General features: G+C 46.8%; 5 protein-coding genes across 5 annotated transcripts; 2 read left to right on the top strand and 3 right to left on the bottom strand.

Moving 5' to 3' along the window:
• Positions 1–7,639: 7,639 nt before the first annotated feature.
• PtA15_7A808 (uncharacterized protein) lies at positions 7,640–8,624 on the bottom strand (the record flags this gene model as incomplete). Its single annotated transcript, XM_053171453.1, has 6 exons — positions 7,640–7,687; positions 7,759–7,921; positions 8,028–8,168; positions 8,251–8,324; positions 8,453–8,527; positions 8,622–8,624. 6 exons carry the CDS (start codon positions 8,622–8,624, stop codon positions 7,640–7,642), a joined length of 504 nt encoding a protein of 167 aa, XP_053022633.1.
• A 126-nt stretch (positions 8,625–8,750) lies between these two features.
• On the top strand, positions 8,751–12,083 carry PtA15_7A807 (uncharacterized protein; the record flags this gene model as incomplete). Its single annotated transcript, XM_053171452.1, has 12 exons — positions 8,751–9,003; positions 9,085–9,205; positions 9,295–9,438; positions 9,521–9,622; positions 9,692–9,805; positions 9,880–10,117; positions 10,180–10,583; positions 10,669–10,825; positions 10,896–11,032; positions 11,130–11,561; positions 11,647–11,755; positions 11,928–12,083. 12 exons carry the CDS (start codon positions 8,751–8,753, stop codon positions 12,081–12,083), a joined length of 2,367 nt encoding a protein of 788 aa, XP_053022632.1.
• Positions 12,084–14,662: 2,579 nt separating this feature from the next.
• PtA15_7A806 (uncharacterized protein) lies at positions 14,663–15,723 on the top strand (the record flags this gene model as incomplete). The annotated part of the gene is made up of 4 exons (XM_053171451.1): positions 14,663–14,776; positions 14,894–14,978; positions 15,052–15,112; positions 15,207–15,723. 4 exons carry the CDS (start codon positions 14,663–14,665, stop codon positions 15,721–15,723), a joined length of 777 nt encoding a protein of 258 aa, XP_053022631.1.
• A 7,634-nt stretch (positions 15,724–23,357) lies between these two features.
• PtA15_7A805 (uncharacterized protein) lies at positions 23,358–23,867 on the bottom strand (the record flags this gene model as incomplete). Its single annotated transcript, XM_053171450.1, has 1 exon — positions 23,358–23,867. The coding sequence occupies one exon, from the start codon at positions 23,865–23,867 to the stop codon at positions 23,358–23,360; it is 510 nt and encodes a 169-aa protein (XP_053022630.1).
• A 426-nt stretch (positions 23,868–24,293) lies between these two features.
• PtA15_7A804 (uncharacterized protein) lies at positions 24,294–26,226 on the bottom strand (the record flags this gene model as incomplete). The annotated part of the gene is made up of 5 exons (XM_053171449.1): positions 24,294–24,657; positions 24,723–24,820; positions 24,889–25,041; positions 25,115–25,461; positions 26,163–26,226. 5 exons carry the CDS (start codon positions 26,224–26,226, stop codon positions 24,294–24,296), a joined length of 1,026 nt encoding a protein of 341 aa, XP_053022629.1.
• Positions 26,227–27,176: the final 950 nt, after the last annotated feature.

Here is a 27,176-nt window from a genome sequence, read left to right as displayed (position 1 = left end):
TATCGGCCGCTCTTGGGTCAGGAGAGCAAACATATTTGTTAAAGATCATGTCCAAGCGGCCGCCCACCTCGACAGCCTTGATGTGGGTGGCGGGAGATACGGGTATGAGGCGTTGTCAGGCTGGGGGCAAGTTGGCGTGGCAACGGGAGGCTAGGGGGTGGTTATGACAGATTGGTTGGGGGCGGAGGGAGGAGTCGTGATGGGTGTGGGTTGGGCGGCGGAATAAAGCTAAGTTGTCATGGAGTGGTAGTGGCTGCCGATGCGATGGGTTGGCATGGCGGTGTGGAGGAGGCTGATTGAGGTGGAAACAAGGTGGTTGGTGGTCATTGCCTAGGTGACTGGATGGATTGATAGGTCCGAGTAGGGTGGTTGGTGGTGAGTGCAGGCATCAAGGAGGGATGAAGGTGGGGGGCAGTGGCTATAAGAAGGTGTGCGGACTGGTTGGTTAATCCCCAGGCAACTCCCAAAGCTGTAATTCCAGCCAAGGGGTCGTCTCACCACCGTCCGCTGTTGCAATTGCGCATTCCGGCGGTGGATATTCGTGGGCCCCCCTGTGCTTTAGGGCTGGGGGTCTTCTTCCCAACACTTTTTGACCCTGCTAGACAGGGATGGGTGTTGGGCCACGGTGTGTCAGCTTGCTGCGCTGGGTGGCTGGGTGCGGGCTAGTTTTTTTGTAGCAATTTATGTGCATTCTTTTTGTTTTTTTGGGTTTTTGTGGCGAGAGTTATTGTTTGTTGTTTCTGTGGTTTGTAAAAGGGGAAACCCTTGATTTTTTTGTTTTGTTTTGGCTACTTTGTAGGGTGAACCCTTGAATTTTTTTTTTGTACAAACCTGAGGCTTTAATATACTTGGATTAAAATAGACTAATTTCCCTGACTCTGTCACATGACATGTTTATAACCAATTGTCATGCGAAAGAGCTTCAGTAGAAGTCTACATAATACTTTCACGGGGTATTTTTACACGAGTAATATTACTCATTATTGTACAACAGTTTATTTTTATGTACTTTAATTGTTTTACTAATTTTTTGTATGTAATACTTATTTTTGGGCGCTTTCTGTGGCCAATTCTTATTTATACAATTAGTACATGAAGGAATAGGAATAAGGGGGTACTTTAAGTGGGTGACCCCCCTTAATTTATGATGAGGAATCTGATTCTGCAATAATAATTTAATAATTATTATTATTTACTGAGTTATTGCAGTCTTTTGGATACTTGATGTATCTCTAAGGCTGACACAGAGTGACACCTAACGATCCCATTGAGCTGCAACAGGGTTGAATTCCACCTCGTACTGACATCTCGTTTGATATTGTGAGGTTTCCCGCACGAGTTCTCCTCACACAATTTGACAAACAGCGCTTTTGAGTTGGGGGATTTGTTAAGTTTTTGCGCGATCATTCGGAACTGAGATATACACACAAATTAGTGTCAAACAATGAATGGTCAAAGCGATTGGATGGTACTGACCTTTGAGAGTGTTTGCTGACAGATCTTTGAGGTGTATCGATCATCCTCATTCTCCTCACTTAGATCATTGATGTTGTTCAAGTCCAAATCCACCTGGTCCGCAGCTTTTTCCACAAACCCATGTTCATCTTCTGGGCTTCCTTCTTCGTCTCCTGAGTCAGATAGGTCTTGGCCTCTGGGGTAACTGAGGGACAGAGCAAAAAAGTCAGCCGAACAATGGAAATTGAAAGATAGAAAAAAACTTACAGCTGAATCTGCTTGTCAGCATCTTCTTCTGTTTCATCCAAGTCATTGTTGGAAACATCAGACACATCTTCGCGTTGATTGTCCAGCCCTCCTGTCCCGTGGCTCTTGCGCTTCTTGGGTCCAAATTGTCGTAGAATCACTTTGACTATTAGGTTCAGTATGTGCAAAACAGCGGATCCAATGTGCCTCCCCCTTGAAGTTTGGCCACTTGAGTTTTTTTAATTCTTTGATCATCACCATGTTGTTGGAAGCATTATCCGAAACTATACCATTTATCTGGATCATATAAATCAGTCAGTTTAAATCAATGTAAAGTAGTACCAATGGAAATAACATACCTTGTTTTGAATCTCAAACTTTTCAACTATTAATTGGAGCGTTTCCGCCAAGTATTCCCCGGTGGTGCTGTGAGATAACTTGACAAATTCAAGGAGCAGCGCTTCATAGGTGTGATTCCCGCCATCCCAAATGCGAAGTCGGTATATGACTACTCCTAGAATATTGTAGCCATTTGGCGATTGCCAAGCGTTGTGGTAGACGGAAAAGTGGAAAAATAAAAGTTTTTTCTACGCCACCTAATTACTCATAATAGGCCTCAAGATACCATCAAATGGACCCCAGAAATGGATTCTACGGCCAATTTCACCCCTAGTCACCACTGGAAGCACCCCTGGACCCCCTCTAGTGTGGAAGTTACACCTCATGGACACCTATCACATGGCCAGCCCCAGTAACCCAGCTGTCACCTGCTTCAACCCAAGTTTCACAGTAGTACACATATACACATCACAGGATACAAACATACATCTCCCTGTCAGGCTACACTCATTACATATTAACTACATACACCCCTTTATATACATAGTATGACATCATTTACACTGTTTCTGCATCCTCAGACTTTGTGTATACACTAATTCCCCCTGTATGACAGCTCATGCAGTCTACTGTCACCTCATGCATGCATTAGAAGGTTCTTTTGTATATTCTGACACCATACATGCGCCCCTGAGGGGTTATGACATCATTTGTATCTACTCCCACCAGCTAAAATCCCTCACCCTGTTGTCTAGATTAGCTGAAACCCTAACCCACAAGCCCCTTTGGGGATCCACTTTTGTCTATAAAAGGAGCTCTCTCCACCCCCAGTGGTCTGCTCCCCAGTTCCTCACCCAGAACTCACAAGTCACCCAACACTCATCCACACTCAAATCCTAAAACCCTTATAACAATAACTCAACCCTTATAACAACAATTCAACCCTTATAACAAAGCAATTAAAACACTTACACGTTGCCAGTCAAACAGATTTCATCTGGAACAGACCAGACCTATCACTTAATAAAACTTGCCAAGCTGAGCTTGGTGGGTCTTGTTGACTGATAACAGAAGGGCAGAGCTTGCAACTCCATCATACCCTTCACCATTCAGCAAAAGGGTTTCATTACCACTTTTGAGTCTTACAGCGTCCACTCCAAGATAGAGCGCTCCAGTATGACTCTGAAGAGTACAAAGACAGTAATAAAAATAAAAGTAAGGTTAGCAAAAAAGAATGAATCAATATGAGAGATCAGGGATGATTAACCTTCAGTTCCGATCTCAAGTTTTCTTGAACGGCGGTTGTGGTAGACGGAAAAGTGAAAAAATCAAAAGTTTTTCCTCATACATATATTTACTCAACCTAGGCCTTGAGATAACACCAAATGGACCTCAGAAATGGATTCTACGGCCAATTTTACCCCTAGTCACCACTGGAAGCGTCACTGGAACCCCGCTAGATTGGCAGTTACACCCTCTTGGACCCTCATGGACACAGCCAGCCCCAGTCATCAACCTGTCACAACCCTCAAGTCACCTTTCCCAGGTATACACATACTCAGACCCAGCCAAACACATACTCTTTTCCATCCCTCTTATCTCCACTGCTTATGCAGGGGACCAACCCCATTTCTTCTGTATTTGACATGTCCCCGCTTCATTTATGCACTCCTTGCATTAGTCTGACACCACTCATGCACCCCTTGCATGAAATACCCCTGTTTTTGACATTTCCCCGCTTTGTTTATGCGGTCCTTGCATCAGTATGACATCATCTTTCATTCCTCACCCCACTTTCTGCCTGTATTTAGTATCTTCTGAAACCACTTGTATGCAGCCCACCAGCTAAAATCCCTCATCCAGGGTCCCCCTTGTAGCTAAAATCCCTCACATTTGTCTATATAAGGAGCTCTCTTCCCCCCAGTTGTTTTTCCCTCAGTTCAGTACCCACCAGTTATACAGATATCACCCATTAGCCATTATCATCACCCTTACACTTTTATAACATACCATATCATCCCTCTTATCTGCAATAACCACTGAGCTCACTCTCATATTCTAATACTCTCATATCACTGGTTGCATATCACGCACCTGTCACAAGTTACCCGGTTCCTGGTTCAACTCCCGACTAAGACATATACCCTTCTCAGTCCAGACACTCTTCTCAACTTCTTGTATCACCCCCTCAAGGACCTGTGTTCAACCCCCATCAGAAACATCAAGTCAACTTTCACCCTTTCCCTCATCACAAATCCTCTCAAATCTCACATACCTGTCATCGAACAACTTCATCTGGAACTAGACCAGACCTATCACTTGATTAAAACTTGCCAAGCTTAGCTTGGTGGGTCTTGTTATCTGATAGTATAGAAGGGCAGAGTTTTGCACCTCCATCATCCCCTTCTCCATTCAGCAAAAGGGTTTCACAACCGCTTTTGAGTCTTACACCATGTATAGTTGATGTATCGCCTTGGAGAGCAATTGCCAGTTAGGTAGGTTCTTGAGGACTGTTGGGTGTAAGAGGGTCTTCAAGCTTGGATCTTCAAAAACAGAAAAAGGACGTGCCGACTCCGCACACCAAATAGCACAAATTTGTGTGACCTATTGGGGAGTGGGACAAACTTGTCATTATCTGTGGTGAGGGAAAATCAGAGAGAAATCTTACCTCACACAATTCAATCTCACCAGTTCCCGTGATGCCAAGGGATGCAAGGCTGAAACTTCCACCACCCTCACTATGGCGCTTGATGCAAGCGGCTGCATGTTTGAGGAGGTTGCTGCACGATGAGTCGGTTGTTGGCCGATTGATTTTTGTTCCACACGTCTTACACGGATATGTGATCATTCGGCGACCATTCTTATCAAGCTGTAGTGATGGCTCAGGTGTGTCGTAAGATGCGTAACTAGAACTCACGGCTGTCTTGGCGATCCTTTGGGCTTGCACTGCAATGTTTGGAATGTCAGCAGGGTGGAATAGGACATCTAAACAAATCATGAGGAGGGCTTACTTAGTTCTTCTTGATTCGTCAATGGCCTTGTGATCTGGCTTCCACTTTCATCCTCCTTGACAGAATCCTGGGGGACTTGACTTGGTTGTTGATCATCTGGAGTGGCTGAAGGGGCAGAACTGGGGAGAGGGGAGGCTGTTTGGGCCTTCTTGGGCGGACGGCAAGGCATCGAGGGCAAGAGCTGGGTTGGATGTCGGTGAGTCTGGATATGTATCCGGTCTCGGACTTGGATGGAGGATATGTGATCCCCCAACACCCCGTGACCCTCCCTCCCCTCCTCCACTGGGGCGGGTGGGTGCACGGCAGGTACCCGCGGTATACCCGGGTATCCACAAAAAAACACATGAAAAACGGGCACCGGGACCTGTACTTGGCACCCGCGGCAGCGGTACCCGCCACCCTGATGAGTACCTGCCGGCGGGTGCCGGGTACCCGCAACGGGTACCCGTTTTGCATCTCTACCCTGAGGTGTGCTAATGCTGTGAAGCTCAGCCTATGTTTTAAAGAGTGTATTATTGTGGCAAAAAAAATTTGGGGCCATTTGGAGCACCTTAGATAAGGTTTTGGGGGTTTGCCTTAGTAGGAAATCCGCCAAATTATCCGCCCAGTTCCACAAGGCCTTCCTGATGGTTTCTAATGCTGTAAATGTCAGCTGGCTACTATAGCAGAGCCACCGTAACATAAAAATAAAAAGTAGTATTACATATGAAAAAGATATTATTACACTCTTACACATGTAATACCATAAAATAAAAACATAAAAATAATTACCTATGAAAGAGACATTATTACCGTCTCTTACATAAGTAAAAATCTGAATATTATTTTATATTCTTAATCTACGCCTAAATTAACCTAGGGTACCCCACTTACAGGTACCCTTAATTCTCACTGCTTCATTGTGTAATCACACAATTAGAATTTACAAGGTATCCTCCAATTGAGCAACCTTTATGCTTGTATACATATGTACATATGCTTATAACACTTCAATAGTCACGAAACTGAAGTGTTATGTTAAGTTTAGAAGATAGCCCAACTCAGGTTGAGTTAACTCTAAACCCGCGGGCTGCGCGCTACGCCTGAAGACGGCGCAGAGCTCTAAAAATTAATGAAACCCCAAAAGGGCTACCTGTACATTACAGCACGCCCACCAGGGAAGTAATGACATCAATTCTGCCCCTCCACGTGAAACACTACACACATTACATAAGCTGTACATATGTAATGATGTCACATGGATGCAAACAGAATATTCCTGACGCATTAAAACAATTCAATGCCTAATGCATACACAGTAAAGACCAATTGGGAAGCACTGTGGCCCATTTGAATAAATATGAGACACGTAACAGCTCATCTGTCTGGATGAGGGAATCCTGAACTGTAGGCGCCCCCAAATGGCCAGTACATATTCCCAAAGAAGACTAGCTTCTATGGCGCCATCAGCCTGGCTGGAAATCCGCCTGAAGGCGCCCCAAATAGGCTAGTACATCTTCCCAAAGAAGAATTAGCCCTTGTAGCGTCAACAGCCTGGTCAAAAAGCGCCCACAAGTTGGCCAGTGGCCCTGTAGCTCCGCCAGGCGCCCCAGAGAGCTGCCACGGGTATTTAAAGGGCCCTCTGGCCGCCCCAAAAGACTTTTCCTCACGCTTTTACATACCTACTTGAATTTACCCGCCTTCAACACGTGCTCAATAGCCTGTTTCTAGCCTGGTAAGTCCCTTAGTAGTTGTTTTTAGCCTCATTTTGTCGCCAGAAACTGCCCAGTGTCCACCAAGCCTTCAGAATCAACCTATTCAAGCGCTTTCAACTGCCCAGTTTCTACCCTGAAGAACCTCAAGACTTTAAGGGCTTTTTACTAGTAAGTTCAAACCCCTTTCTCTTGAGATTCTTCGCCATTCCTTGCTGGGATTTAAACCACACCTGTTTACAGGCCCCAGTGTTTTCTTTTGAGGGATTAAACACCCCTGATTTTATTAGGCCCCTCTTTATTTAATTATATTAATTATATTAATATAATTACGCCATTTTTTCATATATTTTACGCCATAATTACCAATATATCCATTGGAATTATCCCTTATACTTTTGTCTTAGAGCTTTATACTCTTTTATCTTGTTCTTGCACCACGTGTAGCTAGAAGGGTTTGTCCTTGGCATCACGTAGGCTGACAGTAAATCTCAACATATTTTCTAGACAGTGTATCTAGATTGCTGTAAAAGTTTGGGAGCGTTTGGGTGCTCCAGTGAGGAGATATAAATATTTCTCTATTTTCTAGGATTTTTTGTAAAATTAAAATCCCAACTCCCGTTTGGGATCACAGAATTACAATTCCTACTCCCAAAAGGCCCCCGGGTCAAATTGCGCTCACAAGGACCCGGGAAAGACGTCCCGAGGCGGCCCGCGCGACGTAAATTGCGTTTGGGGGTTGATTTTTTAATTAGTGGGAGTCGATTTCTCAACCCCCCCTATCATTAATGCAGAAGCTCTTCAATCCGGAGATTACGCCGATAGAACAGCATGATTTTGAAAATTTAGAGAGTTTCCCGCTTCCAGATAGTTTGATTTGACGAGTGTGGAAATCCATCACCGTTCGGCTTCTTTATCAGCGATCGGATTTGCGTGGATAGTCACCTAACATCAAATATAATGTGTCAAAAAATCGCATTGAAATAGCACTACATCAGACAAGAGATTTTCCTTACTCCGGTCATTTTGATTTCTTGAACTGGTCGGTGTTTCTCATTGACCGCGACTTTTTCCATCAGATCGAGGGTGCCGTTGATAGCACCATCGATGACGCGACCAATGATGGTGTAATGTCCGTCCAAGTGAGGCTGCTTTGCGTATAAGATGAAAAACTGTGCCCTATTTTGTTTCGAAGACGAATGAATCGGCAAATCAAAAGGGAGTATAAGTCCCTGGGATCCTGTGAGGCGCCTCCGTGTCCAGAAAGGGATGATGCTTGACCAACTTGTTTGTGTCTCGGCCACTACTCGCCATAGCCACAATACCGCGTTGATTGAACTTCAAAGTTGACCGGATTTCATCCGCGAACGGTCTTCCCCAAATCGATTGCCCACCCTTCCCTGTTCCGGTTGGGTCCCCGGTTTGTCTATAGACACATGCATGCATACAGAAGGTAAAGAACAGTTAGCCCCTCGAAAGCGGGGTCAGCAAAGAGCTCTGCACTCAACATCATAAAACCCTTAATGTTGCGATGCCATATACAATTATCATAATAACCGGAGGCGCAAAGGGCCAAGAAGTTCTAGATGATGGTACCGGAAGGATCAACGTTTTAGCAGATTGTATTTCCATGTGATGAGTGCGAGTGAGGTGTTAACCAACACGATATAAGAACATATATATGCAGATAGCTTTTTACACGTAACTTGCCTCTGCAGCCCGAGGGACCGCCTCAGCGAAAACCTCGATCTTCAGGTCGCCTAGACTTGTGTGGAGTGTCACACTCTTCATACGTGCGAGGAAAAGAAGAGACAAATGTCAGCTCAACTGGTCAGCATGAGGATTGGCGAGAGACGTTCCGCGAGTGATGGGCACGTACCATGATTTGAGGCAATATGTAGATCGGATAGTATTACTCCACGAGACATCGTTCACTGTTCAGCCATGGGCTGGGATCCTGTGACATCCTCGGGGATCGGGGGCGATTTCTGTTGACATGTGTCCTTAGATGCGTGACAGAGTGGTACCCAGCCTGAGCCCACGGCGTGAATGGAAATTATCGACCAACCTTCATCGATGCCATCGCAGTAACTTCAGCTTGCCCAAACAACCCATGGCAAAGAGAACCACGACTGAGAAGCCGGCCGCGTCCAAGGCGCCTGCATCGAAGAAGGTTAAGACTGACGCAGAAGCTAGCTCGTCCGCCTCAGCCAAACCCCGATGGTTCCCCGGCAAAGAACGTGCGGGCCCATCTGCACCAGGTCAGTGGTCATTCCACCCTTACATTTGATTCCCTGCCATGATAACACATGCTCCATCTGATTTTGATCCATTCCTTTAAGGATCTAAGCCGATTCCCGAAGGCGCAGAAAATTGTCTGGCTGGATTGACGTTCGTCTTTACGGGTGAATTGGAGTCCCTCACTCGAGAAGATGCCCAGGCGCTGGCCAAGAGATATGGAGGGTGCGTTTGAGTTTATTCTTCGAAAAAAAAAACGTGTACTGATATCCTCGGAAGAAAAAATGTTGATTTTTTTGCATAACTTTCTCCAGTCGCGTGACTACCAGCCCGTCCTCAAAAACCAGTTTCGTCGTCCTTGGATCAGATGCTGGTCCCAAAAAGCTAGAGATGATTAAGAAACACAAGATCAAAACGATTACTGAGGACGAATTTCTGAATTTGATTGGCTCCAAACCGTTAGCGCACTATGATCCTAAAAAATCCATATACATCACACATCTTAGACTCATTTACTTGCCACGTCTTTTTAATTGATAGCTCTGGTGAAGTAGATGCCAAAACGTTGAAGAAGCAAGAGGAAGAAGTGAAAAAGGTCGAACAAGTAGCTAAATTACTGGGTTCGCCGAAGGGAAGCGTAAGGTGAGTGATAGTTGCTTCTCCCCTATGTCGACGAAATTGGTTCAAGCTGGATCGTACTGAATTTCACAGTGAAAAGAAATCCGCTGGTCAATTGTGGACAGTTAAATACGCGCCAAAGAATCTGGGCGACCTCTGCGGTAACAAGACACAGATTGACAAAATTCAAGCCTGGCTTCGTGATTGGTCAGTTGAACTCGCACTTGTCAGGTTTTGTCTAACTGCGATATATCTAACAAATCAACAAACTATTCATTTAGGTCCAAGTTCAGACGTTCCAATTTCACCAAACCGGGCAAAGATGGAATAGGAATGTACCGGTGTGTAGTACTATCGGGCCCGCCAGGTGTCGGCAAGACATCAGCTGCCCACTTGGTCGCCAAGGCCGAAGGATACGAAGTTATCGAGTTGAACGCCAGTGACACGCGCAGTAAGAAACTCTTAGAGAGTGGCTTCAGAGATATCATTGGTAATAGTAGTATAGCCGGTTTCCTGGAGGTCAGTATTAAACTGCCTAACGCTTTGTGTTAAGCTGAATATTGTGACTCGCCTCCCTGTAGACAACGACGGAGCGCTCGGAGAAATTGGTGTTGATCATGGACGAGGTTGATGGAATGTCAGCTGGTGATCGAGGAGGTGTGGGCGCATTGAATGCGCTGATCAAGAAATCTCAGATCCCGATTATCGCGATTGCGAATGACATGTCAATCCCGAAGATGAAGCCGTTGAAGGCGACTGCTCTTTCGCTTGTTTTCCGGAGACCGAATGTCAACATGATTCGAAGTCGGATGATGAGTATTGCGTTCAAGGAGGGGATGAAGATTCCACCCAACGCCATCGATCAACTCGTCGCTGGCAGCCAATCAGATATCCGCCAAATCATCAATATGTTATCTACCTGGAAGATCGGCAATAGTCAACAAGGTCCTTCTAAGACGATGGACTTTGATCAAGCGCGTCTATTGTGAGCTTTTCTATCACCCCTCATGTACTCCCCGCTCTGTGCTTTGCGATATTGAGCATCTGGTGCATGAATGCCTCATTCATAGAACTTCTGAGAATGAGAAGGATGCCATCATGTCACCTTGGACATTGATGAGCAAGCTCTTTGCTCCACAAACTTGGAGTCAAATGAGCTCAATGACGTTCATTGACAAGTGTAATTTATACTTTCACGACCACGACATGTTGCCATTATTTGTACAGGTTTGCCACTGCTAAAATAACAGATTTCTCACCCAATCTCATACTGATTTTTGTTATTCATCTCTTTTAGGATGGCTACGTGAAGCATGATTACGGACAAGCCAGGACGCTCGCTGGTCAGGAGAAGTCCGCTAAGAAAATGGAGCTGCTCTCGTTGGCTGCCGATTCGATTGCAGATGGGGATTTAGTAGATCGAATGATACATGGGTGAGTTCAATTTCTCGCCGGTTGCATTGAGCGTTAACGCGTGATTGATAATTTACGGGCTAACTAAATAATAATAATGATTTGAAAAATGATACAGCCCACAGCAACATTGGAGTCTGATGCCACTTCATGGAGTGTTTTCGGTCGTCAGGCCGGCTTACTACTGCCATGGGCCATCCACCTCGGGCGATTTTGGTGGATTTTCGTTTCCGTCTTGGTTCGGGAAGAATTCGACCCAAGGCAAACTGAATCGAGTTATGGGAGAGATTCACGGTCGAATGCGAATGAAGATCTCAGGCGATAAGAGGGAGACATTAATGAACTATCTCCCTATCTTGTACCCAAGATTGATCGACCCGCTACGGGATGGTGGTGTGGAGGCGGTCGATGAAATTATTGAGCTGATGGACGACTACTTTTTAACTAAGGAGGAGTGGGATAATTTGGTAGAGTTGATGGCCATAGGGAAATCGCCAGAAGAGCTAATGAAGCAAATTCCATCGGCAACCAAAGCCACGCTGACCCGGAAGTGAGTGGATTTAATCCATGAACCGCCCTTGTCTATCGGTTGTGCACTATACATACTTACCCAACCATATTGTTATCGTCCATAGATACAACAAAGCTTCCCACCCGATCCCATTCCAAAAGGAAGTCATAGGGCTTGCGGTTTCCAAAAAAATCAAATCTGACGCAATTCCTGACGTGGAAGAGCTGGCTGAGGTAAGCAAGTTTAGAAAGGCAAGGCTGATTATCAATGTGGGGTACTGATGACTGATTGCTACCGTATTGGATTGCTCATGACTCGATGTGATTGGGAACGACATCCGTGTATGACTTTGACTTGTGCACCTAGATCGATGAGGAAGATGATGAAGGAGATGATGATGAAAAGTCGGATGAGGATCCAACAGATATTACGAAAGATAAGTTGATCAAAGCTAAGAAACCTGGACGGGCCTCCGCAGCTGGAGCCAAGACCATTAAAAAAGCTGCTTCCTCCTCTAAGCCGACCCCTAAAACTAGCCGGGCTCGAAAATCTATAAAGTAGCCTAAACATGTATCCTGATAATCATATTTTTGAAACTTTCTTATAGTTGTAATTCTTCTTCTGTGCTGCTTCCGTGTGACTGCATACTTCCATGATTGTGGAAAATGTTCAAATTGTGACGTATCCAAATGGATTGAAAGACTGGTATGATACCAGTCCTGACTCTTTGGTATCCATTCTCCTGGGCGGAGGGTTCCCGAACGCGCCCCGCGGGGACCCCTGTGTGTGCAATCGAGAAACTAATTTTTGGACGCATACACCCTGACCCGCCTAGGTATCTGTGTGCCCAGGACGACCGACATGATGTGCAAGCAAGAAGCAGGATGTCCATCAGTCACCACCAAGAAGGTCAGTAAAACAGCCTGCTCAGTCCGACCGAGCCCTCACTGACTCAGCAGGCGCGGTATGCTGCAGCGACGACGGAAATCATCAGGGAAATGCAAGGCGGCGATGAAAGAACTGGTCCAGGAGTCGAAGGCCAGGCTGCTCTCGCAAACCAGCGATCCATCGGATCAGGAGGAACACGCCCCTGAACGAGCCCCCATTCACCTTCCTCCCCCACCAACCAATCGAGCTACCCAGAATCCGACGGCCGAATTCACCCAGAATCCGACAGCCGAATTCGCAAGGATCCATAAACCTCACAAGCCATCTGCCAATGTCACTGCAACCAAAGGCCGCCAGTACACCGTCAGCATCGCCCTGCCGGGTAGCATCGTTAATAATGCTCAGACCTGGGAACTGAAAACCGCCTTGGTTGGCCAGGTAAGCTCTCGGAGAATTGCATTACACCCGGGTCACTTTTTCTCAGTAACACTTCACAGTCCAGATCGCCCGAGCATGTGCGATCTTCAGCGTCAATGAGATCGTGATCTTTGACGAGTCTGTCGGGGAAACCGATCCTTCTACCGCCAAGCCTCAACAGCAATCTGCAGCAACATACGGCCGCGCCAAATACCGTACTCCGGCCGAGGACCTGCCAGAGCTTGTCGATTCAGACGACAGCCAATTCCAGCCCAGTCATTTTGTCGCGCGGATATTGGAATACCTCGAGTGTCCACAGTAAGTCTCTTACCCGAGCAGTCTATCGGATTCAATCGTGAATCCCACTGAGCCCCATCCCACCATTCTCGATCAGGTACCTCCGCAAATCACTCTTCCCGATCCATCCCGACCTGCGTCTGGCTGGCCTCCTCCCACCGCTAGATTTACCTCATCATTTTCGAAAAGATCACGAGACCCCTTGGCGAGAAGGTTGCATCTTACCTGCAGATAAAGTGAACAACTATGTTGCCGGTAGTCACCATCCGAAAAAGAAGCATCGGAGAGCGGACGACAGCAATACCTCATGGGCTGACGTTGGCCTAGCTGAGCCGGTGCAGGTCCTACGTGATGAGGGCGTCTCATTACCTGATTGGACACGAGTCACCATTCAGATGCCAAAAGGAGAGGGTAAGCTAGGTGAGTATCTCAGTTGAAAACCGAATGCTTCCCCCTAAGCCGTTCCTCCATCTCAATTTGTACCTCCCTCCCTGAATCTCCAGCCCGACTCGTCTCGCCGCGTCTTCCAACTCAAACAACCGGGATCTACTGGGGGTATTCCATCAGGCTTGCCAGTAGTATCTCCAAGGTACTTACTGAGACCCCCTACGCCAGCGAAGGTGGATACGATCTCACTATCGGTACAAGCGAGCGTGGTAAAAATGTTGATGATGTCGTAGATGGAATAGGAGATTTCAAGTCAGCCTGTTGATCTAGATCATTTAAATAAAATAAACTTATACTTTTGATCTCTATCTCCAAAACTCATACCAATGTTACCACGCTAGGCATATGTTACTCGTTCTTGGTGGTCTCTCTGGGCTCGAGCTAACCATCGCCACAGACGAGACTCTTGAACCGCGTTTAACTGCAGCAGACGCCCCTTTACTTTTCGATCATTGGCTCAACACTCTACCCTTCCAAGGTAGTCGCACTGTACGCACAGAAGAGGCTTTGTTGGTTAGCTTAGGAGCTCTGAGACGGTTATTGTTCAGGAGCTAGGGCGTCTGCACATTCTGATCGGCAACTCTCTCCAATCTTTAATCATCTTTCAATCTACAACCTCATATGACTTCATCCAGGCCTTTTTTGGCAAAAGGTCAATCTCACCAAGCTTCCCTCTCTTCCAACATCCAGCCACTTAAAACTGTCTTCACTTTTACCCCGCTCGATTTTGATTATTAAACTCCGCATGTTTCTGAGTTGAAAAATTCAATAAATACTCTTGAAGGAATCTTGAAACTTTTGATTTTATTTTATAGTTTCAGCTGAACTGAACCAATCAATTGTTTATCTATTGATTTGATACTTCCAAATACCCGACCAAATCCGTGTCTTGCTCTAAACTCTCTCGAATTCTTCAACCAACACTTCTCCGTCGTCTGACCTGCTCAACTCACCTGCTCAACTCATCCAGCCTACCTAAAAAATCCACAAACCTATCTCACTAGCAAAAAGCTTGATATCAGTCGCATAGTTCACCGCATCTTTTCACGCTTTAGAGTTCAGCCGAGTCACTTTGGAGTACCCATTGAAAGATGCCTGAGGAAACTTTCATGAGTTCATCAATTCCTTACTCTGATAATCCGGGGGATGAATCCACCCCACTTCTCAATTCCGACGTCGCCGCACAAAGGCCGCATTGGCCAAGGGTAAGTGGAGCGAAATGGGAGCTTATTTCAATTCTCCAGCAACTGATCATTCTTGATTCTCTTATCACCCGCTATCCGGCTTGGTCAAAAACACCATTCTCATAATCGTCATTAAAGAACCGAGAATTAGGATGGTTGATGCCTTATGGCTTGAAATATCCCCCGCCGGTCTTGCCCAGACCGTTGAGGGGTCTACAAGCTGGTACGTGAATTTAATAAACAAAGCTTGATTTTCAAATCAATTCATAGGTTATTTTTGTTATTGTCCAAGGTAGACCTTGATTCGGCTTGGATGGAACTAGAAAGACAGCAGGTGATTGCCAACCGAGTGAATCTGTGAGCGCTCGTCTCTTTTTTTATCTTCTATCGAAGTGAATTAATGTGAATGTCTGGTTTTGCGTTTTTTTTTTTCGGGGTGCGTGTTGCGCAGATTGACATCGACGATGGCGCTATTGATTACGAGTTCAGGGGGGATAACCACGGCGATGGCGAGCAACAAGAACGTGCGAGTGTGGACGACGGTGATGGGGATGCTGACAACGATTGCAGGGACGGTGATGGGCGGGATCCGGGCCATGGGCCAGCCGCGGCGGGCGGAAGACCGGGTGCGTCGGTTGGAGCGGATTATCGATCACATCGGCCGGATGTATTACACCGTAGGGCCCGACGACAACTCGTCTCATGAACAGGCTATCGAACAGACCTGGAAGATGATTGACGAGGAGGAAGACCGAACCGAGCTCGAGGAACGTAAAGCTGGTAGCTTTGGATATCGCATTCAAGCCCCCCCTCTCTCCTCTTCATCTGTCCCTCAAACTACTTCTCAACCTTTGCCTGAAAGCGGTCCACTGAATGATATGAGTGGCTCGAAACAAGAATTTATCCGTCCTCGTCTTAAAGCAAGAAGAGCAAGTACACTGTTGGGAAAACATTTCTCCTCCTCCTGATTGTCTTGCTTGTGTTTGACAATCCCACACCTACACACATTTTCTGTCTTTGCTACTCATGTCACGTTGTAACTAAAATGGCGGGAGTTGGCCGAGACTTTTTATTATCTCTCGTTAAAACTTGCAAATTATCAATCTTTGCAGCATTATCAAATAAATACTCTGAACAATTCTAGCCTGCTCACATGAGGGGGGCTTCACATTTGAAAATTTTCAGCAACATGAAAATTTTAAACCAGCTGTTGGATTTTCATCACTTCCTTCTGCCTCTTCTCCCTCTTCTCCTCTCAACAGTCCTTGTATGACATTCCATCTTGTCTTATGCTCGTCCCCACCTGTGTTGTCCCATAAGTTGTGGTCATACTAGCTTGTCTTGACAGCCTTGTGACATCGATCCCAGCCTGTACTTGCCTGATTAGTTTTCCATTTATGTTTGACGCTCTTGTGCGCGCACTCTGCCTTTGATTGTCCGAATGTCACCGATCTCTCCCCGAGTTCCATCTGTTTCCATTCCCTTCTATGAATATTCATTTTCACTCACACCCACAAGCTGACACATTGTACTTAGTCTATATATACATAGCCTAGCACATAGCAATCAACTCATTGGTTCTTCCTTCTATCCGTCCGCACCTCTTATCCAAGCCAATCCGGTGAGCTTTCTCCCCCTCATTGTCCCCTCTCGAGCCCAAAGGCTCATCTTTGTGTGTTCTTCGTGCTGCGGTCTTCTGTCGAAATCCCTTCACCAGCAGAGCATTCAAAGTTTTGGCTTGCAAGTTCAAGCACTGCAAGAAAAAGTCAAGCAAATGCAAGAACTCTTGTGGCATTACACAAGCCTTTTTCAAGGCTTACTGTTGACCAAGCTTCAATGCAAATTCACTGCAAAAAAAGGCTTATGTGTGTTTGGGTGGAGCTAGAACAGCAGTAAACTACATGTAAACTACTAGCAATTGCTTGACTTTTTATAAGAGGCTCTGAAGCAGGGGAGTGGTCCTCCCAAGACTTGCGCCTGTGGGTCAGTACATGAGATCATGCCCAGAGCAAATCCAAGAATGCCTGCAGTGAACTGAAGTGCTCAGATGGCTGAGTTGCAGTGACCTGAAGTGCTCAGATGGCTGAGTGATCCCTGGACACAAGCTTAACTAATCCTCTCCAAGGAGGCGCAAAGCTTCTCTAAAGGAGAAGCGTTGTGAAGGTGGGATTGTGGCAAACTTAACAAAGTCCCAAAGGAGGTGGGTGTAGGAGGGGACCTAGCTAGGTTTGGGCTGTGGCCTGATAAGAATAGTATTTTTGCAATATTTTGTGCAAAACTTTACCCTTGCGGTGCACTCAAAAGCCAAAAATTAGCCCCATGAAAATCTTGAATTGTTCAATCTTAAGCAGAATCACAGTATGTATTATCACCCATGACTGGGGGTCTGCTTTCAATTGGGTTTTGTACTCCCCTGATACCCTGCAGTGGCAAAGCCGCTTTGGCCTCTAGTTACTGGTCAAACCAAGGAGGGAAAATTGGAGAGCAAAGTATGGCATGCAAAAAGAATGATAAAAAATGAAAGAAATTGAAACCATTTTCAATGATTTTTTTGGGTGGATGGGTTAACCACTAATTTCAAATTGAAATCAGGGACTGTAGCCCAAATCACCACTAATTTGACTTGTTTCATTTGATCCAATAAAAATCATTGGCAATGGTTTCAAAAATTTTCATTTTTTATCATTCTTGTTGCATGCCCTACTGTTCTCTCCAATTTTCCCTCCTTGGTTTGACCAGTGATGAACATTCTGAGAAATTTGCAAGAAATTAGAAAATTTCCACATTTTCCATTTTTTTATTTCATAATCATTCTTGGGAACTTATTTTCCACCCCAGTAGCCAATCTCATGACTTAAAGGCTGTGGCTGTGGAGCCAAAAACATTTGTTAGCCCACTGTACATGTTGCTTGCAGGTTACATGGTGTTTGTGCATGTCACAGGTGGTGTGTACATGTTACATTTTATACATGGTTTACACTGTTTGTAAACTTCTCACATGGGGGTTACTTAGAGATGGCCCCATGGGCCCCGGGTACCCTTGCAGGACCAGGGTACCGGGTCGTTTTTTCTGAAAAACAGACACCTGGTACCGGCGGTACCTTATGGGGGTACCAGGGGTACCTCCGCGTTGTAGACTCTTTTCAGGCGAACACTAGGCTTGGTAAGAGACAGCTTTGAGGAGACGCAAGAGTGCAAAGGAACGCGCAGGTTTAAAATCAGCTTCTACAGAAGGTAAGGGTGGGGGAAGAGAAGGCAGCGGGGGGCGTACTCGACAAGTCCCACAGGTGCCCGAGGACGGCGTTGCGGGCGACTTTGTGTGTTCCGGCGAGGCCGGGGGTCTTGAATGCCAGGCTGGAGAGCCCGGCGGCTTTCAGCGAGGGGTGGGGCAGGGGCGAGGGGGCGTTGGTGCGGGCAAGGAGGCCGGCAATTGGCAAGGGTGTGGCTGATTGGCTTGCGGCTGTTGGCCGGGACGTGTAGCCGGGCTACAGATACCAGACGGGTACCCCCCGTTCTGGAGGTGAGATACAGGAGGCACCCGCCTTCCTCGCCTAGTTCGGACTAATGCCGGAGTTAGGCTAAAGCGCCTCCTTCCTTTCTTATTGCTACAGCCGCAGGGGTTGTCCTGTACAGCTGTAGTCTCTTTCTTGTACCCCTGTATTCAGGGTAGTCACGTGTTGTTGTTTCATTCTCGAGGCCACTATATAAAGTGGCCTCTCTTCAGTTGTAGGGGTTTTTCCCCAGTTCCTTTGTTTTGTCGGAATTCTAGACATAGCTATTTTTTTCCTCATCTGTGCGCGTGTCCATTCCGCTGAGCCTCTGTCAACTGAAGAGCCCCGCTTCAGTGGTAGCGAGAGCTAAAGTCAACCATCCGATCATAACAACTCGTCATAATTACTACTAGGGGAGACGGGGCGGCGAGCGCCCCGGTCCCCTAGGAACTGGGATCTGGAACATGTTACACACCTTGATTTGAAACTCTACATTGTGGCATAATGACACATTTGATTTATTTTGTACATATAACAATAAATATGTTTAGGATGCGAACTGATGAATTCTCATCTGTACACTATTTATATGTAAATGTATTTATGTACATACATGGGAACCACAACTTGGCCGTAGATCCAAATGGTATAAAGTCCCCTGTTTGTTGCAGAGAAATCTGTCCCTCATGCTTGGCTTTGCCCCTTGACTTGCATACCTCCCTGGGGGGGAATCTTGTCACTGGGCAAATTGGGCTGTATGAATACTTTTCAACACATGCGCTACACAACTGCGAACAATCACATCAGCTAAGAAGAACATATCAGATCTTGTATGTAGAGTTTGTTTAGTGAGAGGATGATGAATTTCGTTGCCAGTGTTGTATTCTGGGGACAGGGGCAGAAGGGAGAAAGTCAGGCTTGTATGGGTGACATGTACATTATGTAGAACATAGTGCTCACATTCATTGGCGGATACATCTCCATGGCATCTCCTGATGATGTCAAGGTTGACAACATTTGAAGTCATCGGTGGCAATTGAGGATCTTGAACCATGCAGATGGACAACCCGGCTATAGTTGTCACTCGTGACAGCGCCACGTATAGCTGTCCGTGCCCAAAGACAGGCTGCGGTAGGTAGACCGCAACCTTTGATAGAGATTGACCTTGAGCTTTGTTGATGGTCAATGCAAAGGCAATCGCCACCGGGAACTGGTGTCGGGAGAACGTGACGGCGTATACACGGTCTGGCTTGTGAATCAATGTGATTTTAGGGATCAAGACCTTTTCACCAACACAGCAACCTGTGAGTATCTTGCACCATAGTGCATCAGTCCTAATCGCGAGAACCATGAGTCTGGTGCCGTTTGAAAGTCCTTTCTTCAAACTCAAGTTCCGTAATAAGATCACGGGCATTCCAACCTTTAAGGAGAGGTCGGATTCGGGGAAACCGGGTATTGAAAACGTACGTAACACTTCTTCGGGTATGGCTTCATCACTATCTTCACCGTCCTCTTCGTTGCGCATTTGGTTTATTGAGTGTGAGGTGAACACATCACCGCCCATGCGTGATAGACAAAGAGAGTTGACTCGGTTGACGTCAGCATTCAGCGGTGCCAAGATTAACCGACTGGCGAAGTACTCGCAAGCTTGATCTTCGCTTGTACTCAGGACATAGGTCATGTCACCGTAGACGGTGTGGATAGCCCGTTCAGCAACTACGGACAGGTCGGAGTTCGTGTAGACCGCTCCAAAGGCGAGGTTGACATCAGCTGTGAAGTCAGTCTGGTCAGATCCGTTTCCAATGGATAGAAGCCAACGATAGAATATCGCGTTGGCCTGCGCAGACCCGGGATCGTCGGTAGTGATCAATCGGAGATTCTGAGTGAGTTGGAAAACAACCACCTGACTCCAGATGGCCGAGTTGATCATGCACGAATGTCCTTGATCAAGTATTGACCCGCCCGGCACAACCGGCAACGTTTGCCGGAAGTCACCGCCGAAGATGACCGTTTTGCCTCCGAAGGGCTCATTGTTGTCCATGAGCTCTTTGAATGCTCGGTCCACAGCCTCGACCGCGTATCTGCTCTGCATTGATATCTCGTCCCAGATTATAAAGTTTGTACTTCGCAGGACCTCTGTTGAGGTGGAGCGAGTGTTCCAAATGCACTGAGAATTCTCGTCCAAATCAAGCGGAATTTTGAATCTTGAATGAGCAGTCGCTCCGTTCACCAACATTAACCCTGCAACACCGGACGAAGCTACAGTTATCACCGGCACGCAATTGGCGCTGAGGTAGTGGATTACGGTGTTCATTAAGTATGTTTTTCCACATCCACCCGGTCCATCGATGTATATCAGTCCAGATTCGTTACTTTCATGCAGACCAATGATGGCTTCCATGATCAAGGTTTGTCTCTCGTTCAACCTTTCAGACATTTGGAGGAATTGGTTGACATGGTCTCGTGTCCTCTGCTCCGCCTCGGCGGCTGATTCATTTTCAAACAATCGCCAAAGATCATTGTCAGTCGGTATGTGAGCAAGTCCCACATTCTCGAGAGTCTTCCCGTTCTCCAAAATGATTTGGGTGATGAGAAAGTAGCACAAAGAGTTTCTTTGGGCGATCGTTGGCTCAGCAATGCGATAGGTACGCTGTAATCTATATATTAAGTCGTCCGATAGCACGTCAATGAACTCCTCAAGCAGGTCTTGCGGGCTGGAAGGAGGACTGTGAATCAAAATCATGCAGAACATCGACCGTAAGGCAGCTCCGGTCATCCAATGCGCTGCGTCGATCATAGACTGTCTGTAATGTTGGTCAGATACTAAGAGACCAAGGGCGTCGCAAGCTTCCCGGTACGTCTGATATGTAGTACCATCCACTGTTCTCAGGTGTGAGAAGCTTGTTGGACCACGTACATGAAGCAAGAGCAGCCTCAAAAAGTAACGTTCGCCTTGATTTATAGACGCGTGATACAAACGTCCGATCATTTCTGAGCTGCGCTGCCTTGCCTTGAACCTCTTGCCTTTTGCCCAGGTAAAGTATTTCGGAATTTCATGATAGAGGAGTGTGCGAGCTCTGACTCCCATCCCCATCGCGTCGAGCCGGTTGAGTCTGAAGAATTCAGTCAGAGTCGTTCTTGTCGCGGAGCCGGTGCTCATTTGCTGGCGGAGACCCTCTTCGTCCACGTAGTAGACTAATTGTTGATCCTCAAGGTGGATAGCTAAGCGTTGTATTGCCGGGTAACGTTCATTTGTCTCAAATCTCAGGAGCCGGTAAACTGCTGTAGGATACAAATAAAGATATCAGACTCTGATTGGGAAGTGTGTACGCTGATGTCCAAAGAATCAGATTTACCCTCTGATGGCCCAATGTACCTGCCATTGATGAATCTTCTTGTCTCATCCCCTTTGGTCATTTGCATTGAGGACCTGTCGACTCCCTTAGTGATATACTTGAAAAGATACTTGAGTGCGTGTATCCCATACGGGATCTCCACATTGATGTGGCAATTGTAGCGCAAGAGCAAGTACTTATTGTACGGAACAACATGTCGGTTGTGGAATTCAGTATTATTCTTTACAAAGGTGCGTCCATCGTCTCGTCTCCGGTAACTTGGATAAGAATCGTCGACCAATTGTGTGTTGGGCGAAAAAGGCTTAGGGAAACCTTTACCGCATTGACCATCCTTCCAGCACATGCTTCCTGAATTACATGGACCGTGAAGCATGCAGTTGGTCACGATGGCATGAAGTCGAGGTTCTCTGATTGGATCTGGAATCTCAGCAGTGACGATTGAGTCTATTGCATCGGGTGTTGTCGGTACACTTCCACGTTCCAGTATGACGATGATATGAGCATGTGGTAGTCCTCTCTTTTGGAATTCAATGGTATAGACCCAAGCAGCGACTTTGCCGAGTCGTTGACGCTTTACAATGTACTTAATGAGAGAAGTGAGCTTCAGTCGGAATATCCTTGTGACAATGTCAGGTCGGTCAACAGGCCGTTGATGTGGCTTGAGAAGTCGAATAACCTCTGGCCAATGTGGATTAGCAGTCATTGTTATGAACAGAGAGGGTGGTCCAAAGTGGCGGACGCTGGCCATGGAGTCTTGGTACAGCTGAAGCATATTTTGAGGCGAACCGGAAAACGAAGATGGGAGTATAATTCGTCGACCCTCAACGTCGAGATCATTCCTAAAGGATTCTTGGATACCCTGATAGATCTGTGCTTTTATCTGAGCTTGATTGAAGACAAAGAAGTTGAGCCGAGATCGTTCAACACATATGTATAAGTCTACCAACAGCTCTTGAAACAGATGCTTCCCATTCAAGATTGCGGAGAACTTGTTGTTTCGATCGAATATCATTGAAGCGTACCATTCGCATTGCGATATTGAGGCTCCTGCAAGTCAAGTGTGTTAATTGAAGCTAACGCAACGGTTTACTAAGAGTAGAATTCACCCCTATCAGTCCCGCTGGGCCACCCATGAATCCACCCTTGTTCTCTGTATGGGAAGAAGAGGGGGTAGCGGATAGGAAGATAGCCGCTGTAGTCATTGGTGATGTGATAGAGACCCCCACCAATTGTCCTCAGAAGGATGTCTCTTTCGCCTATTTGTTCGGGGTTGTCGTTGTCGATGACCATACCAATCTCTAGTGTCCGGGGCGCATTGTAAACTCATTGATCTAGCCCAGGGGTAGCATAATTGCGAAGATAGTATTGTACACAATCCTCCGGTGTCATTTCCCGACCGATCATTCGGAACCATTGTGCATAAGTGTTATTTGTCGACATCCAGTTTTGCAGCCTAAGAAGCAGAGGTACGTTAACCGGAGATCTGGCTTGCTGGGCTCGGTTCTGTGCTTCCGCTTCGTCGTCTCCGCCAGTGACATAGATTTGTGCAAAGGCTGGCCTGCTGCCTTCGTTAGGAAAAACTGATCCAATATCGTGGTAGAGCCCACCTGTGACTCTGAAAGTGTATATGCCAAACTGGCCTTGGACACTGCGATCGACCTGGGTACCGCAAGAAGAGAATGCCAATGCGTTGTTGTAAGCTTGGGTGTGGTTTTGAAATTCCAAAGAAGCTGTTTTACAGACGTGAGGAGGAGGTCAGGGTCCATGGGACTTGTGCGTTAAAATAGGCAGGTTGACCATCTCACCATCATCTTGTCCGACCAGCAACTCGGCCAGAAAGCTTGGGTAGTCTATTTCATCGTATCTGACAGGCAATACCACTTGGCCTTTCCTGCAGCAGGTGGAATAACTTGCATTCAATAATCCCATGTCGTTCTGCGTTCGTTCGCCCAGAAAGTGAAGTGCACCGCAACTGGAGCATTCATCATTCATGTCCCCAACGTCTAGAGGGATCTCGTCACCAAACCGACGAATTATCTCCGACTCGACATTACTCTCTGGGCGAGTAGCAACAGGACGTTCAGCAGGCAAAAAATTGAATATGTCGTTAGGATTCTGTGGGCGGACTGCAGGCGCGCGTCTAGGTCTGTTAGCTCTAGCTGGGTTAGCAGGTGTTTGTTGAGATGTTGAGGAGCGTCTTCGGTTGAAAAGTGCTCTTGTGCGGGATGCAAGGGCAGCATTCCCAGTTCGACCGGTGGGTGCCATTGTGTTCGTTCCAAAAAAAAAACCCGCAAGGTTGAGATCCAGAAGGGAGTGTGTCTGCCGGCTTCGAGAATTTTCATTCCAGAGTTGAACTTGAACCCTCAAAACTGTAGTTTAAGGATTATATTACAGGCAACAGTTTGAAGCCTCAACCGGTACACATTGCTGTATTCACAGACACCGTTACAGGTGACAATTCTAACAGCAAAGTGCAGGTCTTACTCTCAATCCCGAACACAGGTCTTACCCTCTGCACCTGGTGCGGCTGATGTGTGCAAGGGACACATAGGATGAAACTCCTGACACTTAAGCCTGTAATTTGCGATGTGTTACTGATGGGAGTCGTAAAATTCATGGGAGCTATTTACACGGGCTTGACAGGAAGGAGGGGGCATATAGGAATGTAATGTGTAACATCGGTGTTTGCAATCAAGACATGGTTCGCATCTTCTTTGCGGCCTCTAAGAGGCTCTTTGAGGTGGAGCCAGAGTTTGCAACCAGAGTTGGGGTTGGCTTGGGTAAGCTTTTAGCTACACGCTTCCCATTCTTATCAGTACTAACAAAGTGCTCGTCGTCTTCATCTTTGGGGGCTTGAGTGTTGTCCTCGAAGATCTCGCCTGCTTCACAGCTGTCTGCCGGATCCGCAGGTCGGTGGCTACTCGAGCCTCCGGGAATAGGCTGCACGTTGCTTGATGTAGCCATTGGTTGGATTCCCGCGGGTCTGGGAGTGCTGAGCTCCCTTGGAAGGGCTCTGCTTGCCGGGGGAGGGGTGGCCCCACCTCCAATTTGTCTCCTGTTGACAAAATCCAGTATCAGGTACGGTAATATGGTTACTTGATGTCGGGGTGGGTCACTTACAGGTTTGGTCTCAATGGACCCGGAGTGCCGGGAATGGAGGGGGTCGCTGGGGGTCTGTTATCGTGGCCCGGGGGCGAGGTGATAGAGAATAGACATGCCTACGTATTCAAGGTAGACATACACTTTTGGCATTGCGTTCGTAAATTGACGCAAGAGATCAGCTTACTGTGACATTCCAAATTCCGGTCTGCTCATTTAGGCCAGTGATATTGCCAATGATAATGGCTTCGAGCCCAACAATAAAGAAGGAATGGGCATTCTTGAGGACCGAGTTGCCCGGTATGGTGTAGAGACATGGAAAATCTTCTGTTGTTCGTTTCTACAAAGTGGATGATACATCATTGGATAGCTGTATTGTTAAGGAGCCGAGAGAGAATGATAGCGAGGCTTACGACATTGTCCCAATCGTGATGCATCATCGTCACCTCAAGATTCTCCTGAGCAGAGCCGTTGAGGCCGACACCACTCACAGTCTCGACGCGGGTGATTGTCCCGAACCCAAAGACGTTGACTTTTCCGATCAACTTGGAACGTTTCCTGGCATCTACATAGGTGTTGGCACTTCCGATAGAAATTGTGAGGGCGGGCTCATAAAAACAGCGATAGGTCCCAGCACTGGTCTTGAGCAGTCGGCCCCCAATAAAATACACGTTGTCGGTCAGCAACTTCGAATTTTCTGATCCATATCCTGAGATATCAACTAAATATCTCGCTTCGCCCTCCGTTGGGTCCGCCACCACTATAGAGCTGGAATAGTGGAAAAGTCCGTATGTTTTTCCAGATTTTACATCCTTTCCTTTCTGCGGAGATGCAAGAGTGTAAGGATTGGCGTGCTACGGAAGTTTAGGCTGATACAGAGTTGCTAAACGGACTGTGACTTGCCTCTTGGATGATGTCAAAAGGTCCGAGGAAATACATTGGCCGGGTTGGACGCTTTTGGGTGGACATTCCCATATCTTGATGTCGGATGCGGTGATGAGGAACTTCCTGCTCCATGAGATAGGTCCTGGTTTTTATAGCAAGCAAAAACTATTTAGACGGGACTGCATCTGGAAGGCTCTGTGTACATATTTTTGGGCGCTTGTACCATCCGAGAATACATCCTGGTGGATTTGGAGCCATAAAGTCAATCAATCTGCCATTTTGTGATGCAACGTACATAGCACACAGACCGCACATTGAACCGCACTTCATTGAACTCTTGTAGAATGTTCTTAATTTGACGTCATTGAGCTCTTGTTGATTGTTCAGAGCCGTTATATACTCGAAGTTTCCAATTGTTGCTGTACACTGAGTTTTGAGGCTTCATGTCATGCGAACAGGCCTGGGCTTGTTTTGTCGTCTACATAACGTGATGCAGCTGTACATCTAAACAGGGAATACAGATTGTTGGCTCACTTGTGGGTGCCTAGAAAGGAAATTTTTTCGGATGAACAGTACCCGTGCAGAGGCGCAAAGCAGCACCATAAAAGGCGGGAGCTTGTCCGAGTCTGTCATCCTCCATTCCTCTGGAGAGGAATCAAAATAAAAAAACTTGACTTGAAATTTCAAAAAACCCAAACCTGAACAAAACAAAAGTGAGATAAATTTCGTAGAGAAACAACAATCCGAACTGAGAGAAAAAATTGAGAGTTGCATAGTGCAAAGAGTCACAACCTTCTAAGCAAAAAAACACCCAAACCAAGAGACAACGTACAGAAAATACGGCCGTAGCACGGCTATGAAATTGAAACAGGAATTTGATGTCCTTCCGGCCTGGTGACCGCCCCTTCGGGGCGGGAATTTGATGTCCTTGCCTGCAAACCGCCCCTTCGGGGCGGAACCAGCGCCTGCGGCGCACCCACGCGCCTTCGGCGCGAACCCACGACCTTCGGTCGCAGGATCTACGACCTTTCAAGGTAGTAAATAAATTTTTTTTTTACCTACTTACTTCAGATTTACTATCACACCATCCAACGCATCCGTCACCGTCCTCCGTTCAAAGATCTTCTTATCCTCCTTGCCGCTAGAACCCTGCGGTCAGTCGAAGTTTCAGTTTTTTCTTCCTACTTCCGAGTTCCGTGCAGGTTGGTCCCGAAGTCCTTAGTTGTGACAGTTGTTGTTGCCCTGTTAAGAGGGTGACGCCTCTGGGTGAGGTTCAGCAACAGAATAGCGAGCATAGTGCTCGAAGAATAGAGAAGGGCTCGAGATAGCTTACTATTTTTTGTCTTTACCACCCTCCACACGTTGTCTAGATGTCGAACATGGGAAAAGTCGCCCACAGCCCAAAGGCTCTTTGGCCGATCTCGGCGAAGTCCCGCCAGGGCCGGCGAATCAGGAGAAGTACACCCAGGAGGAGGTCGACGCCATGACTGGCCCACAACGTCAGTGGCTGAGACAGCGCGAGTATCTGATTGCTGGTGCAGATGACTTACTTGATTGGGAACCCGAAACAGTAGGTCCCTCTTCTGGCGC

The sequence above is a fragment of the Puccinia triticina genome, chromosome 7A (genome assembly GCF_026914185.1).
Source record: "Puccinia triticina chromosome 7A, complete sequence".
Taxonomy (NCBI): domain Eukaryota; kingdom Fungi; phylum Basidiomycota; class Pucciniomycetes; order Pucciniales; family Pucciniaceae; genus Puccinia; species Puccinia triticina.
Note: the sequence above shows the minus strand (reverse complement) of the source record. Positions and strands in the feature narration are given on the sequence as shown.